Source organism: Cyanistes caeruleus, chromosome 15, assembly GCF_971803275.1.
Source record: "Cyanistes caeruleus chromosome 15, bCyaCae1.hap1.1, whole genome shotgun sequence".
Lineage (NCBI taxonomy): Eukaryota > Metazoa > Chordata > Aves > Passeriformes > Paridae > Cyanistes > Cyanistes caeruleus.
In genome coordinates this window covers 3,562,029-3,579,790 of record NC_141715.1, presented here as the reverse complement: position 1 = coordinate 3,579,790, position 17,762 = coordinate 3,562,029, and the positions used below count along the sequence as shown (strand labels likewise).

General features: G+C 61.0%; 2 protein-coding genes across 4 annotated transcripts; one reads left to right on the top strand and one right to left on the bottom strand.

Moving 5' to 3' along the window:
• Positions 1-3,111: 3,111 nt before the first annotated feature.
• Positions 3,112-7,659, bottom strand: SNCB (synuclein beta). 2 transcript variants are annotated; one of them, XM_086851815.1, is made up of 6 exons: positions 7,586-7,659; positions 6,821-6,948; positions 5,298-5,336; positions 4,833-4,951; positions 3,999-4,088; positions 3,112-3,858 (listed from the first exon to the last, which is right to left on the bottom strand). In XM_086851815.1, exons 2-6 carry the CDS (start codon positions 6,939-6,941, stop codon positions 3,826-3,828), a joined length of 402 nt encoding a protein of 133 aa, XP_086707941.1. In that variant the 5' UTR covers positions 6,942-6,948; positions 7,586-7,659; the 3' UTR covers positions 3,112-3,825. The 2 variants fall into 2 exon arrangements, with proteins under 2 accessions (XP_086707941.1, XP_086707940.1); XM_086851814.1 differs by lacking the exon at positions 7,586-7,659 and adding an exon at positions 7,123-7,215.
• Positions 7,660-7,966: 307 nt separating this feature from the next.
• Positions 7,967-9,508, top strand: EIF4E1B (eukaryotic translation initiation factor 4E family member 1B). 2 transcript variants are annotated; one of them, XM_023948467.2, is made up of 7 exons: positions 7,968-8,046; positions 8,200-8,285; positions 8,394-8,489; positions 8,597-8,660; positions 8,847-8,960; positions 9,063-9,202; positions 9,319-9,508. In XM_023948467.2, exons 1-7 carry the CDS (start codon positions 8,029-8,031, stop codon positions 9,431-9,433), a joined length of 633 nt encoding a protein of 210 aa, XP_023804235.1. In that variant the 5' UTR covers positions 7,968-8,028; the 3' UTR covers positions 9,434-9,508. The 2 variants fall into 2 exon arrangements, with proteins under 2 accessions (XP_023804234.1, XP_023804235.1); XM_023948466.2 differs by having other exon boundaries at positions 7,967-8,046; positions 8,847-9,202.
• Positions 9,509-17,762: the final 8,254 nt, after the last annotated feature.

Here is a 17,762-nt window from a genome sequence, read left to right as displayed (position 1 = left end):
GAAGAGGCTTTGAAGCAAGGCTGTACCCTCAGGAATGGCCCTGTCTATGCTGATCCTTTTCCTTTCCACGCATCCTTCTGCTTCGCTGATACAGCAGAGAATGACACAGCCGAAGACCTTGACTACTGTGTGGATAGTTCTGTGTTTTGGAACTGGTTTTGCAGTGTCAGTTTTGCTTTTAGGATCTGTACCAAGCAGGTAAGGGCTTCGAGGCAAACAGTGGAAAATCCTATGTCCCAGTAAGGAAAGTTGATCTCCCCCATGGCCCTGCTCTGATGCCTGGCAGCCAATTGCACGGGAGTGTGAGGTGCAGGATTGCTCAGATTGTGCCTGGGTGCTGTGTGGTGCCCACCAAGGGACTGTTTCTCACTGTTTTCTATCAGGATTGGCTCTTAGGAGCTGAACAGCATGCTGTGCTTGGAACATCACGTCCAGGAGCTCTGGAGGTGATAAAGACAGGATGAGCTGGAAGATGAGCAGACTCTGCTTTTCACTATCCTCTCACCAGCCAAGGAGATCTCTGTCCTGCCAGGTCCTAGTCTCTATCCAGCCAAAACATTCACCAAGAACAGCTACGCTGAGGTTTCTATTTGTGCTTTTCAGCAAAAGCTCCTGAGAGGGAGCTATTGCCAGCACAGAGGGTCAGGTTAAATGTTTGTCCCCACAGCTTCCCTCTCCCCACACTATCTCTGTTCCGTGTCACTGAAGGGCTTTGCCAAAGTGGGCTGAACACCTGCACAAGTCTGGTGCCTGCTGCATCTGTGTGGGGGACACAGACAGAGCCATTTACAATTCCAGAAGGATCAGCACCAAGGTACTGTAAGACTTTGAGGAGGTGACTTGAGCCCAGTCATCCCAGTCCCTGTTCTTTAAGGATTGGTGGTCAGTGCCTGTCTCTGCAATGCCCAGAGAGAAGGTGGCTGCCCCTCGTGTCCTACAGACCCAGCTCCAAGAGCTGTGCTTAACACTGCTAGGCTGGGAACAACAGGACTCTCCTGCACATTCCAGGACCACAGCACCACAGCTGGCTGCCCAAAACCAGATCCCTATGACAGCAGCATCCTGGAGATGTCTCACAACACCCTCATCATCCCTGCTACTGTTGAGAATCAGCTCAGGAGGGAGAACACACCCCAGAGCAAGCAAATGTGCAAACCACACGTGCCACATGCTCCTGACAAACCCTGCACTGCTGTGTGAGTGGTAGCTGAGCAGCTGAACTTTGGCTTTAGGAATTCAGCAGCCCAGGAAGGTGCCACACTGATATCTTGCCTGCTGTGCCAGAGGGATGGAGCATAAGGTGGAGGTAGCAGGTTACATAATTTGGGGGAAGGAAAGCCCAAGCCCTTCTGTTTGCTGGCAGAGAGCAAGGATTGTTGGAATGACCTTGGCTGGCTCTTCTGCATCCTCAGTCTTCGTTGTTCTATCAGATCTTCCCCCAGGGCAGAGGAGATGATGCTCTCGAAGGTACTCATCTTGTTGGCACTGAAAATCACGGGCAGCAGAAAAAAGTGAGCAAAGCATGGGACTGCTACAAATATCAGCTTCCTCCCACCACTGCTTTTAGGATTGTCCTATACCATGGAACAGTCAGCCGAGGTACCTGAAGGCTCTTTGCCTCACCCATCCTTGTTCTTGGGTTCTTCACTTTGCTACAGAGACCCTTGGCTGTATTTGAGAGGTTCCCACCCATGGCACCTCATCACAGCTCCTGGCATCTTCCCACAGTGACTCCATCCATCTCAGATAAAGCCTCATGCTCAGCAGTGCTCCTTGCTGCTGGCTCCCTGTCCTTCTCTCTGTTGCCACAAAGTTGTGTACCCTATTTCCAGGGTTGTGCCAGGCTTGTGCCTGGTGCTCACACATGTGGCACCAACATGGGGACCTCTGCCCCCTCCAGCTGCCAGACCTGCCTGGCAGCCTCACAGATCTCCTCTCTCTAGAAAATCACAACCATGACTGCAGGTACAGCCGAGGTGAGGACAGGGAACCTGGAGCAGGTGTTCACTGTGGACAATGAGGTTGGCTGCACCTACAGACACAGCACCCAGGGGAGCTGCCCCAGTGAGGGTCTCAGTCCTGCTGTGCAGGGGGTGCTGCACAGAGGAGACACCCTGCTTTCTATAAAGTGTTGGTTTGAGCAAGTTTTCTCCCTGCTCTCTGGCTTCCAGCTCTTCCAGGCATGGGCCTGTCTTCCCCCACACTGCCTCTGCCCCTTTACAGCCTCCCTGGCACTGGGGCAAGCCATGCTGCCCCAGTTTGGGTCTGCTTTTCCATGGATGGCAGAATTTGACAAGGGAAGGAAAAAAAGTTTGAGGGGAACAGCCAGCCAGCCCCCAAAGAGCCATCTCAGACCTTCCAATAACACACAAGGGGTGCTCTGAGCACTGCTGCAACCAGAGCCAGGGCAGGATTTGCTGGCATCAGCAAACCTGTTGTGTGTCCGTGCTGACTGCTGCAGCTTCACTCCTCACTGGCAGAGCTGGTGAGCCAGCACAGGTGGGGGATCTAATCCGATATTCATGGCAGGGACACTCAGCCCAGCCTCTCATCCCAACTTGTGATGCACTCAAGGGGCTAAAGGCTAGCTGGGGACCCAGGCTGGGTTGCTGGTCCTGCCCTGGGAGAGCTGAAGACCCAAGGATGGTGCTGTGGGGTGGGCACAGGACCCCCTGCCATGAAAGACAGCATGTGTGACACCCACCTGCCCTTCAGGTGGTCACACTGCATCTGAACAAGCTGTGGGTGACAGCCACGTCCCCTGCCCCTTAGGAAGGGGAGAACCAGTGCTGGAGGCCAGGGCTGTGTCTACCCTCACCCTGGCTTGTTGTCCTCAGCCCCATAGGGCCCCCTGCAGATGCAAAGCTCTGCAGACAGGCAAGTGGTGTGGGGACACTGCCTGCACCCCAAGTCTCAGCCAGAGTCTGGCTGGAGGCCCAGGGCACAGTGACCTGCTGTGATGCAGCAGACAGAAAGGCATCTTGTCCTCATGACCAACCAGTCCTGCCCACTCTCCCAGCACCAGCTCCATTCCTCTTTGCAAAACTACCCCTGCCACCAAAGCACGGGGCCAACCCCTCCCCAGGGACCCCACAACCAGGACCATGGGGCTACAGACAAGAGTTGGCTTTATTCACGGACACGGGGGCAGCTGTGTCACTGGCAGCTGCCCTCGTATTGCACATCCAGCGACGGGGGAATATCCATGCCACGTCACAACACAGCGTCGGCACTATGGGACCTCGGGGGGGGCGCAGGCACCGTCACCACCCAGCAGGCTGGGGAGCGGGCTGGGGCGCCAAGGGTTCACAAAGGCAAAAGACCCGTCCACCCATAGATAGAGAGAGAGATATATATAAAAAAAAATAGTTCCACGATGACCAGAGCAGAACCACAGGGACACGCGTGCAAGCGAAATGTACAGCAGCCCGCGAGCAGGTAAACATGCTTTGTACACACACAGACACGCCAGGACAGCCGGGGTTTATGGTGCTGGGAGGGAGACAGAGCCATAAACCCGGGCTTCACACACGCTCACACACACACACACACACACCAGCCCCTGCGGGCAGCACCCACGGCTCGGGCACGCGCCGGGGCTCGGGGGCTTGGACACTGCGGGTGTTTCTCACTGCTAGACATGTTACGGAGACACGGACACGGTCCCTTGGAACGGAACTGGAGGAAGAACTCGTGAGCGAACGGGGCAGGGGCGCCCCTGCTCCTCCCCGGCACACAGGCACCGGCCGGGGCCGGCTGGAGAGGAGCAGGGGGCTACCGGCGGTTCGTTGTGCTGCTGGTGGAAGAGGCAAGGATGGGGGTCCATTATGCCTCTGGCTCGTATTCCTGGTATTCCTCCTGTGGGATGGGGAAGGAAAGAGCCAGTGAGAGAATTCAGGTCACGCACAGAGCCCCCCTCTCTTCTTCAGCCCAACACCAGCTTTGCTCTGGACATGGAACTGTCACACTGTGTCCACTGTGTCACCCTGTCCCCTCACCTGTGGGGGTTCCTCGTAGTTCTCCCCCTCTGGCTCCAGCAGCGGCTCCACCAGTGGCTCCTCCACGGCCTCCTGGGCCACCTCTTCTGCCTGAGAGCGAACCAGGAGGTCAACACCACACACACACACACACACACACACACACACACACGACACCCACCCTCCCTGCCCCTGCCAGACCAGCAACACAGGATACAAGGGGCTCCGTGGGGAGCCGCTGGGACCCTGGGCACCCAGCAGCCCACCTGGCTGGGAGGTGACACGCGCAGGTCTGTGGGAACAGGGGCTGTGTGTGTATTACCCTACACTGCTCCCAGCCCCAGCCTCGGGCAGGCAATGAGTGCTGGCACCACGTGGGCCTCGACAGGCTCCAGGCGCTGGCAGGAGCTGCGGGAGCATCCTGCATCCCTGGCAGGGGAGGGCGGTGCTGGGTAACCCCTCCCCGGGGCTGGCAGGCGGGAAAGGGGGGCAGCCAATCCCCCTGTGCAGCGGCGGTGGCGGCGGTGGCCTCATTTCTTCAGCTGATGCTATTTTGGGCTAAGCTGGAAGCCAATGGCTCATGGGGCGGCGAGCTGGAAGCCGCTGCCCCTCCCGCAGCTGTCAGGTCACCTCGCAGCCGCTGGAGCGATGCGCCACAGGCCCACGCCGCCGGCCGCCATGGCAGGCCTCGAGCGCGCACACGTCCGCAGACACCCCTCACGCTCGGGGCCTGCTGTGGGGAGACCACCCGGGCACCCTCCTGGGCCCTGCTGAGGGACCGGGGAACAGCCAAAGTCTGGCTCCTCGCCAAACCTGGGGATGTGCCAGCCTCCTCACGGGCATGGGGACTCTCACCTTCAGGTCTGCAGGGAACTCCTCCTTCTTCACCAGCCCGGTGGCCGCCGCAATGTTGCCGGCGCCGGAGAACGCCGCTTCGCCCAGCTGGGACGCCTGCTCCTTCGCCTTCTCAGCCACTGCAAGAGCCAGGGGTGCCCATCAGTGCCCCCCCTGCCAAAAGGGGTGGCCAGCTGTGGCTTTGTGCCCTGCACCACCCAGGGGGGAGCTGGCAGGGAGATGCTGGGCAGGATCAGGCTCTTCCCAGTTCCTTGGCCTGGCGGGGAGGGGAGGGGGCCATGACACTGCTCTGCAGCTGGGCAAGGAGTGTGAGCAGCCGCCGCAAATCCTTGGTTGCCGGCCCTGTTATATAAGAGGCTTTAGCAGAGTGACATCAGCCCCTCAATTAGCCTCTGATCTCGTTAGTGTGGCCATGCTCTCAGGGCTGGAGGGGTACCGTGGCAAGGAAGACAGAGGGGCCCATACCTGAGGTTACGCCTTGCACCACACCTTGAGTTTTACTCCCTGAGGATAGAAAGAGACAGAGATCAGGTTAGAGGGACTGACAGCTGGGCTCCAACACGTGCCATGCCCAGGACCCTGGCTCTGAGCCAGGACAGCATCCTGTCCACACCCCATGCCAGGCACCTGGGCAGCTGAGCACTTGCCTGGCTCCCCTCAAGGCTCCTGTTGTCCCTGCAGGAGCCAGAACTGGGGCAGCACAGGGCCAGCGCCACGTGCCAGGCTGGGCAGAGACCCCAGAGCCCAGCACCGTGTCGGGGCACAGCCAGGCAGGGTGAATGTGAACCGTGCTGCTGAGAAAAACCTTCCACAGGATCCAAACCTAGAGCTGGTGCCAACACAGCATGGGAAGCCCCACAGCTGGAGTGCCCGGAGCTGGGTGCTGCTGCTGGCTGTGCTGACCCTGCCAGGCTCCCTCGAGCAGAGTGACACCACCCAGGACACCCCCACAGAGTGGGGTGTCTAGGATGGAAGGAAAGGTAGGGGCTGGGCAGCTCCTGTGGGATGGGGCCTCGGGGTGTTCCTTGAGCTGCTGGACCCCAGTCCAGCACATACACCCCAGCAAGGATGGGGGCCCAGGGCAGGCATCCACCGCTGCCCAGGTGGACAGTTCTGGGGCCTCAGCTCTCCCACAGAGCTTGTGCCCTCTGGAGCAAAACAGAGCCTCAGCCCTGCGCCCTCCTCCCTCCCACTGCAAGCAGGTTGGCCTCAGCTCCTGTCCTGGGCATTCCAGCTCCACAGCCAGGCACACACACTGCCCAGGAATTGCTCCTCCTGCCAGCCATGTCTTCTAGGACTTGGCCCCGAACAGATCCCTCCCTCGAGGGGCAGCACGGAGGGACCCCTCAGTCACCAGCCGGGTGCAGGGGAGATGCCGGTGTGGGATGAGCACCAGGGCATTGCCTCTCCAAGGGGGACAAACACTGTCCCCACCCCTCTGCCCCAAGACAGGCACATCCCAACACAGGGGTCACCACCTCCATCATGGTCCCTCTGCTTTCCTGCCCCACAGCATCCCGGGCACAGAGCTGAGAGACCCTCAGGCTCAGACTGGGAGCTGCCAGGGGTCCAGTCCCCGAGGGTTCCATCCCCTCAGCAAGGGGTCCAGTCCCCGACTCTGCTCTGCCTGCAGAGCCCACTCTCCTGCCCTGCAGTTTCCCGGAGGGCAGCGAGGCACTGCGGGCACCGACCCTCTGTCCCGGAGCACTCTGCCGCAGGGTGGTCGTGGCGGGGAAGGAGCGGGGGAGAGGGGCAGCGAGGCCGGGGACAGGTGGGAACGCAAGGGGGACGGCAGGGGGATGGGCAGGAGGAAGCAAGGGCAAACGCAGGAGCAGGCAAGGGCAGGCAGAGAGGACCGGCAGGGGCAGGCAGGGACGAGCAGAGATTAGCCGGGGATGGGGAGGCAGGGGCTGGCAGGGGCTGGCAGGGGCTGGCAGGGGGCTGGCAGGGGGGCAGGCAGGGGGCAGGCAGGACAAGCCGGTCCTTACCGACATAGAGGACCCCTTCCTTGGTCTTCTCGGCGGCCTCGGCCACCCCCTGCTTGGTCTTCTCAGCTGCGGCGACCACCCCCTCCTTGGCCTTGGACAAGCCCTTCATAAACACCTCCATGGCGGCTCTGCGGGGAGAGGCCGCACGGCTTCACCCCGCCCCGGCCCCGCGCCCGCCCGCCCCGCGCATCCCGGTCCCGCTCATCCCGGTCCCGCGCATCCCATCCCCGAGCATCCCGGTCCTGCCAATCCCGGTCCCGCGCATCCCGGTCCCGCGCCCCCGGTCCCGCCGCCCGCCCGACCTGGCTCGCTGTCGGCGGGGACGGGCGGGCCGGGCCGGGCCGGGCCGGGCTGCGGCGGGGCGGACTCAGTGCGGCTGTGCCGGGGCCGCGCTGCGCCGCGCTGCGCCGTGATGCGCGGGGGGGACCGCGCCGCGCCGGGCTGCGCCGGGCTGAGCCGGGCTGAGCCGTGCTCGGCCGTGCCGAGCCGTGCCCCGCCGCCCCCGCCCGCCCCCGCACCGCCCCGCACGGCAGCGGCGCCTCCGGGCTTCACCGCCCCAGCCCCGCAGGCTCCTTCCCCGCACTGCGCGGCACCTCGGGACAGTCGTTCTTCCCATCCCCGTCACTCATCGTGATCCCACCCCACGCTGTCCCCATGCTATTCTGTCCTGACCCTCATCGCATCCTATCCTACTCTCTCCCGGTCACGTCTCCCGTTCCTTGTTCCACCTCATTCCGATGCTTTCCATCTACAGGCTGCCCTTACCCCACTCCATCTTTATTGCCATCCAGCTCCTTCCACGTTCCACCCTGTCCCTATGCCATTCCCATCCCCGTCTCGTCATGTCCTCTTCCCACCTCATCCCACCCGATTCCCATCCCACCACATCCAGCTCTGGACCCATCCCCTCCCCATCCCATCCTATCCCACCCTCTCTGTATACTATCCTGCCCTGCCATATGTCATGGCATACATACACATCGTGGTCCCCAACTTACACAATTTTACTCCCTCATCCTGATTCTACCCACTCTGAGCCCCTGTCCTCATCCCCCATCTCTCTGCCCCCCAGGATGGGGCAGGATTGGCCCCCTCTCCAGGATACCACCCTCCCACCCCACCAGCTGTAGCTGGGATAGCTCCTCAGCCCACCTGCCTGTGGGTACTTAAGAGCCGGAGACAGCTCAGGGGAGCTTGTGCTGGTCAGGATGGCTACAGGGGAGCAGGTGGGTGCTCGCCCTGTAGGCTGGGGAGGATGTAGAACACAGACAGGCCTGCCACCCCTCGGGGCACACAGTGTGGGAGGTAGCTGGGGGGCTGCAGGCTCCCTGCTGGGGTGCTCACGGGGCTCTTGGGGGCTGTCCCACCTTCCTCTGCAGAGGCAACAGGAGCGACGCCGGCAGAGGGCTCGGCAGCAGGAGCTGCTCCCGGCAGAGATCCTGGGCAAGCACCCGCTGCAGAACAGGTATGGGTGGCCTGGCCATGGAGAGCCTCTCCCCGCACTGAGAGGGGTTTGCTGGGGCTGGAGAGGGACTCTGGCATGGTTGAACACCCATTTCCTCTCCCTCCCCAGATGGGCACTGTGGTTTTTCAAGAATGACAAAAGCAAGATGTGGCAAGCAAACCTGCGCCTTGTCACCAAATTCAACACTGTGGAGGACTTCTGGGCGTGAGTGTCCATTGGGCACACTGTGCCCCTTCTAGAGGTGTTCTGCTGGGGGGGTCTGAGCCTGAGGCACCTATTCTCACCTGCTTCTGTGTCTCCATCTAACACAGGCTGTACAGTCACATCCAGCTCGCCAGCAAGCTCACAGCTGGCTGTGACTACTCCCTCTTCAAGGTACGAAACCCCAGCCTCAGACTCCCCCCAGCACCCAGCATTATGGGAGCACACTGGGTGCTGGTAAGGCTGTCAGGATGTCCTGGCCATAAGGTGGGAGGGGAAGTCTGGTTGGATGTTCACAGCTCCACAGGCCAGCTCTTGGCAGATACTTGGAGCCCCTGACTGTCCCCTTGCCCACCCTAGGATGGCATTGAGCCCATGTGGGAGGACAGCCAGAACAAGCGTGGTGGGCGCTGGCTCATCACCCTGGCCAAGCAGCAGCGGCACACCGAGCTGGACCGGTTCTGGCTGGACACAGTGAGTACAGCCCTGCTCGAGTGTCCTGGCTGTGGTGTTCCCCCTGCCACAGGGCTGAGCCCCGGTGGGGACTGTGCCAGCCTCCCCTTCTCCTCCCAACAGCTGCTGTGCCTCATTGGGGAGATGTTTGATGAGTACAGTGACGAGGTGTGTGGGGCCGTCATCAACATCCGCACCAAGGGGGACAAGATTGCCATCTGGACCCGGGAAGCAGAGAACCAGGAGGGGGTCACCCACATTGGGTAATGCAGCTTCAGGGGGGACTGCACAGGGGAATAAGGGCTCTCCCTGTTTGGGGGAATAGGTCCTATAGGAGAAGTGGTGCTGCCCTGTTCATGCATTCCCTTCTCTCCTCCAGGCGTGTCTACAAGGAGCACCTGGGTCTGTCACAGAAGGTGGCCATTGGCTACCAGGCTCATGCGGATACGGCCACCAAGAGCAGCTCCCTTGCCAAGACCAAGTTTGTGGTGTGACTGTGGGGAGAGTGAGGAGCTGCCTATGAAGTCCCCATGTACTGTCTCACAATGAATTTCTGCATCTGAGCATGATCTGTGTCTCCAGGGCTCTTAGCAACCTGGGGTGGCTCCTGTTTGTTGGGGAGGTTTCCTGGGAGGAAGATGATGATGTGCCATATCCTGGCCCCTCCATTCTGGGTGAGAGGGGCCAGGAGCACATTGCTGTGGGCTTGGGACACTGTACATGTCCCCTCACATCCCCTAGAGCCTGAGACCAGTGCTCCTCTCCCTGAGGCTGTGGGGGTGTTTCCTGTGTTTTGGGGAGCCCTAGATAGCTCCCGGAAGGATGCTATTCTGCCCTCCCCTGGCCAAGGTATGGGCACAGCTTCCTGCCCTGCAAACCTGGGCACAGGAGGGACTACTGAGGCCCAGCTCATCTGGGTCAGCTCTGCCTGGGGACCTGGTCCACTTTTGTCCCAAGTCCCTGCACATCTGTGGGACATGAGTCTGCCTTGTCAGGAAGATCAGTTTCCCAGCTGAGGGCTGGCAGTGTCCCTGCAGGGAGGGTGTTGGGCTGCAGCACAGCATGGTTCCCATGCTGCATCCCCTCCCACAGACTCTTGCAGCATAGGTGCTATGAAGCTCATTTTCTTCCCAAGGTTTTGTTGATGCCAGACCTGCAGGTTCACAGCCTCAGTCTTTTGAGCCCTGGGACTTTGCTGGCTCCTCCTTTCCATGGCTCATGTCCCTTCTGGTAGTCCTGGTCCCCCACACTCTTTTTCCAGACCCACCCCAAACTCTGTCCTGTAATCTTTTATTTGTGTGTTTGACTGTTGTATCTGTGCTTCCCTGCCTAGTCAGATTCTAGAGGTGGAGCTGTCTGCTCACCTCCTGACAGTGGCAGCTGCAGTTCTGCCCTCACTGCAGCTCTCATCCAGGAGTACCCTCCATTCTCTCCAGCAGCTCCTTCTCAGCCCAGGGCTGCACCTTGTCCAGGGCCACATGTCCAGCCCATCTGTGCCACCTCATCAACCCAGAGCCAGGGTTGCTTTTCCCCTGCTGTGATGGCTCACTGCTGCCCTGTCTGCAGACAGGCTCTGCAGAGACCTGGTCCTGCAGAAGGATGAAGTATTGACCACTCTCTGCTCTTAGAGCTGGTTGTGACCTGTCTGGTCACAGCTTGACAGACAGCTGCTGTGGCTGTGTCACCCAGGGTCTCGACTGCCTGCAGTGCAGCCTGTGAGGTTGAGCTTGCTGAGCCCTGCACCACCTGGGATGCTGCCATGGCTGCAGAGAGCTTTGTCCCTGGGGCTCAGCTGCCTTTCTCCAGGGACATCAGCCTTGCAGCTCCCCGAGGGCAGTGTGGGGCTCTCCACCGCCCAATATTGCTCCTATTCCAGGCAGAAGATGATAGTAGAGACTGAAGACAGGAGCTCATCCCTGGCAGGCGATGTGTCGGGCCATGTCCCTGTGTCCTTGTATCGTGTGGTGGCTTTGGGTCATTTCTCTGTGCGGGTGCAAGGGCAGCAGCACCGCACTGTCCTCCCCAGTAGGGCAATGGGGCTGGAGAGGCAGCAGGGCAGGGATGAAGGGATGCAGTACTGGGGAGGCAGCTCCCCGAACTGTGGGTGCTTCAGGTGGCAGGACCGGGATGAGGGGATGAAGAATGGGGGGCAGCACCCCAAACTGAGGGTGCTGCAAGCGGGGGATCAGGGGGCGGTTCTGCCTGCCTTGCCCACTTGGTCCCGCACGGGCATCGCCCGGGTGCTGCCTGCTCTGCCTGTACCGCCGCTCCCTCGCCACGCGATGGTGCCGCTCGCCCGGCCTTGGCCAGCTCCGGCGCGCCAGGGATGGCAGCCTGCCCTGCCTGCGGTGGGGTCCCTGGCTGCCCTGCCCACGTTTGGGTCCCTGCCTGAAGTGGGGTCACAGCGCTCCCCCAGCCGCCCCCCACTCCGACCCCCCGACCCCCAGAATGAGAGACAGGCAGAGCCACACGTGGGGCTGGCAAAGCTGAAGCTGAAGGAGGGGTTGCTGAGACCCCCCCTAAAACACACCATTAATGCCCCTCCCCAGCAGTGACAGCGTCAAGTATGTGAGAGGCAGGGATTCTCTGTCCCTCTGTCCCCTCAACCTACTGCTCTGTCACACGGCTGTGTCATCGCCCCCCACCTGGCTCTAGGGCTGAGCCCCCTGCTGCCAGGCTGTCCTTGTCCCCTTGCCCCAGCAAGGGTGTTGTGCTCATGGGGTGCCCTTGCCCCATCACGTCACAAGGCCAAGGTTAACTGGGGCAGGAGGGGGTGCAGAGGCTGCTGCACTGCCGTGGTTCATCACCATTCTCATGTAGCCACAGTGGGATTTCATTTGATTGGAAAAATAATAGGAGCCATTTATCTCCATGGCTTTATGGGTTCCCATCAGCCCTGCAGCCCAGCCAGGCTGGGGGGCTGGCAGTGCCCACCCAGAGTCTGCCCTTTGGCGACACAATGACCTTCATCCTCAACTTTCGCACCCCACAGTCCCTGTCTGGGGGCCGGGGGGTGCTGGGGGGCACAAAGTCACCCCCTGGGTGGGCACAGCAGTTGCCAGGAGCCACACAGAGAGTACAGAAGCGCCAGGGCTGCCCCCGGCCTGTCTCATGCTGGGCAGCTGTCCCAGCTGGCAGCCGAGCTGGCAGCCCTGTCAATAATAATAATTAAAAATTAATACTAATCAAAAGGGAGAGGCAGATGGCAGCAGACATGCGGCAGGGCTGGAGGTGGGGGTGGGAGGCAAGGCAGACAGAGGGGCCTGCAAGGACAGGGCTGGGGGGCCAGGAGAGCTGTGGGGTCTAGTGGGGATGGGAGGTACAAGGGACCCACGTGGCACCAGAGAGGTGGGGGATATGGGGCTGGGGTTGCTGTGGGGCCCAGCAGGGATGGGGATGGACTGCGCTGCTGCAGGGATGGGGTCCCGTGTCCCCTTTTCCCTGCAGGGGGTGTGGGTCAGTGGTGCTGGGTGCCCGTGCTGGGTCACCTTGCCAGCAGCTGGCACGCAGCCATGGCCAGGCACTGCCAGTCCAGCTTGTCCCTGAGCCACCAGCTCTGGCAGCAAGGACAGATCCTGCCTCTGGCCCCCGGCATGCGTCTGGTGCAGGCACCCAACCATTCCTGCAACCAGTGAGTGCTGCAGGGTTAAAATCCCCCAGATAACTGGGGAAGGAGCTGCTGGCTCCGTGCAGGGTGCGTGGGCCAGGGAAGAACAGGCAGCGCTGGCTCACCGTGGGAGTGGGCAGGCAGCGCGGCTGCCGGAGCTGAGGCTGTGCCACGCTGTTCCCGCGTGCCCGAGCCCGTGTGCCCTGCCTGTCACCCAGCCAGGGGCCACCGGGGGACTCTGGACCTTGCAGGGGAGGTGTGGGTACACAGAGGACCTCTGTCCCTGCCTACCACCAGCATCCCCATGCATTCCTGGAGCGGAGCTCTCCGTGCCCTCCCTGCCAGGCCCTGGAAAGGGCACAGACTGTGCCGACCTCCATTCAGAATCACCGTGGCATGCAAGGAGGGGTACCCAGGGTGAGGGGTACCTACAGCGCACCGTTCCCATGACAACCTCCCGGCAGAGACAGCAGTCAGTGTGGGAGATGAGGGAGGCGAGGGGCCTGTGGACCCGCCGGGCATGGGCTCCCGTGCCTGGCAGGACACAGTGGGGCACGGCAGAGGGGCTGCACCTCTGGTTCTTACTCCCACGCTCGAGCCCTGCCTGCTGCATCCTGTTTCTGGCAGCTTGGGACAGATAAGCATGGCACTGCTGGTGCTGGGCTGCTGCCCTCCAACTACAGCTGGTTTGCACGGTGGGGAAGTGGTTAAGTGCCTGCAGGGCCGTCTCCGGTGCCGGCAGCAGAAGAGGCAAAGACGGGGACAGTATCTCCTGCCCTGCGCCTCAGGGAGCCTGTACCTGAGAAGGGTCCTTTGCTGTCACTTCTCATCTGGGTGGATACCAGGCTCTGCAACACGGCTGAGCACTTTCCTTCCCCGCAGGGACGGGCTGGCACTTCTCGCTTGGCAGAGGCAGGCGGGGGAAGTGGGCGGGTGGGATGGGGACAGGGATGGGGATGGGCACAGGAGCTGTGTGGTCACAGACCCGCAGGCATGTCTGCAGCACGGGGCTGTGCAGGCAGTGCTACCACACCTCTGGGGTGTGTCCTGCTGGTCCTAAATCACGGCCTGGGTGACCCCCAGATGGCTGGCACGTCCCCACAGAGCCTTTCCCTCCCTGAGTCACCGTGTCCATGAGACTCTAGCACTGCCCCTGGCCTCAGCCCCCTTCCTCAGCTCCCACAGTGGATGCCACCAGCTCCGAGGGACCACCCTGCACCTCCCTCAACACAGCTGCATCCAAACATCGGCACCCCCACGTTCACACAGCATGACACAGGGACCAGCCACTCTCCCGGCTCTCAGGGGAGCAGGTGTCAGCCCTGAGGCTGCAGGGTCACCGGGCACGCACCAGTGCCTGTCCTTTCCCTCCCGGCCCTGTGCGCGCTGCTGTGCCCTCGCAAGGGGCTGCTGATGCTGCTCCCACAGCCACCCCGTTCGGCAGGGCTGGGGGCTGCCAGGCTCCTTTGTGCCCCAGCTCCACAGCTCTGGCTGGCAGGGCTGGAGTTTCCCGGGCGGTCGATGTGCCCATCGATCCCGCACAGCTCTGCCGGCTGCTCTCCCACCGCCCTGCTAATTAATTGTCTGCTGCTGCTGTGGGAGTGCTGGGCACGGGGGTGCTTGGGCTGCCTGCACCCTGCCTGCAGCACAGGGGCTTTGCCCCACACATGTCAAGGAGCCAGCACACACTTCAGCCCCACCCCAACCCACCTGGACCACAAAGTGGGGGGTCTGTGTCAGGCTGGGGATGGGACTGGCAGGCCCAGGACAGAGGGAGGGGTTCAAAGGATGGTTGGGGGGCAGCAAATGGCCACTTGCAGCCCACGAGCTGCCCATGTCCAGAACAACCTCACACTGCTCACACCTGTGCCCACTCCAGCCTGCACCAGCCCCCAGCCTGGTGTGGGGACAGGGATGGGGACAGGGACTCTGCCTTTGTGCCTGTCTGTAATGAGATTTCTGCTTGGCTGCCTGGATAGAAAATCCCAGCCAGAGGATGTGAAAAGCCTCTCCAAGCCCCAGCAGCCTCCTGTCTCTGCCCAGCCCAGAGCATACAGAGGTGCCCCTGCACCCTCAGTGTTCCCAGGGGGGCACCAGCTCCATCCAGGAGCACCCACTGCACTGGGTGTGAGGCACCCATGGGATGCACCATGGGATGTGCAGTCCAGAGGTTTCTCTACCTATTTATCCCACTGCCCCCTGTCCCAGCCCACGCTGGCTGTACCCTGCATGCCCAGGCTGGGGGTGCCAGGCACATCCTTGGGGACCCCAAGCTGCGTGCCAGCACCGCGCCCACTCTCCTGTTGTCCTGGGTGCCGGTGTCTGCATCCCAGTGCTGCCAGATGCCGATTCTCTGTGGTGAGGTCCTGGCACCCTGGTACTGTGTCTGCAGAACTTGTGCGTGCAAGGTGGCACCACGCTGCGCTTCTGGCCACCTCATTTTCTCCCACAGCAGCAGCAGCAAATCCAACTCCTCAAAAAGTGGGGAGTGACTCTGTGGGTGCTGGGGGCTACAAGGAACAGGCTGTGCCTGATGGGCTTTGCTGCACATTCTAAAGGAACCCTTCCCACCCCCAGCACCGTGTGCCGTTAATCTACTCTTGCAAATGGCTAATTTTGAAAATCCTCTTATCAGAATTAGGTCCTCAACATCCATATTTATTTACTTCTCATTTTTATAATCTTTCTTCTCCTTGTGTGGCTGGGGTTGCTCGCACTGGCTCCATTTCTGAGCATCCCCGTGCAGGATGACATGTCCCACGCCGTGTCACATTATCCCATTCCAAGCTGTCCCATGGCATGCTGTGCTGTGCCATGCTCTGTCACCTGTCTGTTGTACAGCACATGTGCTCCTCACACCTTTGGCTCTGCCAGTGGCACCATCAGCTGCAGTGTCCCCTCCCCTCACTGTCCCATGCCCTGCACTGCCCAGTCCCTGCCTGGCGCCAGGGCAGCCACATCCTGCCCGTGGGTCCCTGCATTATGCATTGTTTATCCGTCAGCACCTTCCCTGTTTGTAACTCAATTAAGCAGGCGCGGTTTTGCTAATACAATGGTGTTTAATATTCGGCTTCTTTAAATACCACAAATGGATAGGGAGGCAGCGCACGGGCGATCCATTATACATGAGCTCAAATATCTACTTAAATATTTGATGGGAGTTTAGAAAATCTCAGGGCTGGCCTTGCCCGTGGCTGCCAGGGCTGGGCAGGAGGTCGGGCATGGCACGGGCGGGGGCTCACCGGGCTCTGTGGTGGTGGGAACCACCTCAGCTGGCCCAGACAAAAGTGGCACCTGGGGCATGTGGTGAGAGGTGAGCAGTGGCAGGCAGGCGACATCCCTAGGGAGCTGGCAGCTGCAGCCCCCAGAGCCTGGGTGTACCACTGCTCACCAGGTGATGCCCTCCCTCCACCTCCACCTTAATCCAGTATTTTTCAGAAGAAAGCCCTGACACAATGGCTGTAGCACGTGGCTGAGCCATGACCACGGAACACTGGAGAGGAGAATTAATTTTTAATTCCACCTTAATTACTCTGAGTAATAATCCATTTACAGCACCCAGTGGGACCAGTGTTTCTGGCATCCCCCTGGGGCTCGTAGGACACCCAGATGCTGAACGTGTGGGGCTGGAGGCACTGTGCCAGCCAAGCACTGCAATCTCCTCCTCAAAGACTCTGATTCCCGTGGCTCCTCATGTTCTGCAGCCCCTCACGTCACCCTGGCGGGTGCTCAGGGGTCCCAGATGCCCCCATGGGCATGAGCCAGGCAGACACTGACCCTTGGCAGCAGGACTCAGGGCTCTGGCAGCTGCAGAGCAGGATCTGGCTCATCCATCCCTTCAGTTTCTCCTCAGTAAAAGGGAAAGCAGGTGGAATTAAAAGTGATCTCCCCAATCTGTATTAATTAGAGTTTATTCATTCGTCAGTGCACCCTGCCACTTCTCCACTGATGACCCAGGCGTGCTGGCCCGCAGCACAGGAGGGACATGCAGGGTGACACCACACAGCCTTGGCATGGCACCTCCGTGGCACCAAGGAGCACCAGAACACAGCGAGGGAAACTGAGAGAAGCTGAGGCTGGACTGGGCACCAGCAGCACCCCCGGATGGGCACCAAGACAGGGAGGATGCAGTGGGTGCCCAGAGGGTGGGAGTGTTGTTGCTGGCACTGCCGGCACAGTGCCAGCAGCAGGAGCTGGAAGCCATCCCAGGAGAGAGGTGCAAGGAGCAGATGGGGCTGGCATCACACTTGGGACCCCCAGCCCCCTCCCCACACGCTGCCCCAGGGCAGCTCCGTGCTGGGTGCCCACCTCAGGTGCCATCTGCACTGGGTACCCCCATCTTGCCCTGCCCTGCTGCTTGCCTGGGGGGCTTGTGGGAGCCCGAGCTGAGGGTCCCAGCGCTGCGGGGGAGCTCGCCCCGGTTCCCATGGCAGCCCCCCGGAGCTCATGTGCAGAGCGGTGACTTCAGCAGGAGCAGATGGAGCTGCAAGGAGTAAAAACATCCTGTTTCCATGCAAATGCCATCAGTAATAACGAGCCAGCCTGAAGGAGGGTTGTTATTGCTGTGCCAGAGCTCTGCCCACAAAGGCTGGGGGTCTCCTCTGCCACTGGTTCCCACCAATGTCCAGGCAGATGTCCCAGGGCTCGTGGATCTGCCTGGGGCAGCACGGTGGGATGAAAATGGGCACCCACAGGTGTCACCCCACAATCGCTGCCCTACCTGTGTGCATGTCTGGTCCAGGACTCCACAGGAGGTCCCGGGAGGTGTGTGATGGCAGAAGAAGGCTCTGGCCTCGTTCCAGAGCGGTGCTGGTGGTGGGCTCGGCTCTGCCTGGCCCTGCCAGCATTGTGCTGGGGTGGAGAGAGGCCATGACACAGCTGGTGCCACCCGGGAGAGCTGTGCTGGCTTCACACGCGCTTCAGCTCTTGGAGGCATCAGAGCAGTTGTTAATTGTTCCTGATGCCGCTAATGAAATTATTGCTGCACGACACTGGGAGGCACTGCCTGGCCCCTGCTGCTGGGGACAGAGCTGTTCAGCACGGCTGCCTCAGGCTCCGCTTGCCAAAGGGTTTGGGGAGCACCACGGGCACCCCAGTACAGCCTCAACCCCTTTTGACCTTTGCCCCTTGCCCACATTGCAACTGCCCACTGGTGATGGCAGCATTGCTTGTGGGCACCTTGGCGGGGTGCAGGGAGGGGACAGAGAGGGAAGGGG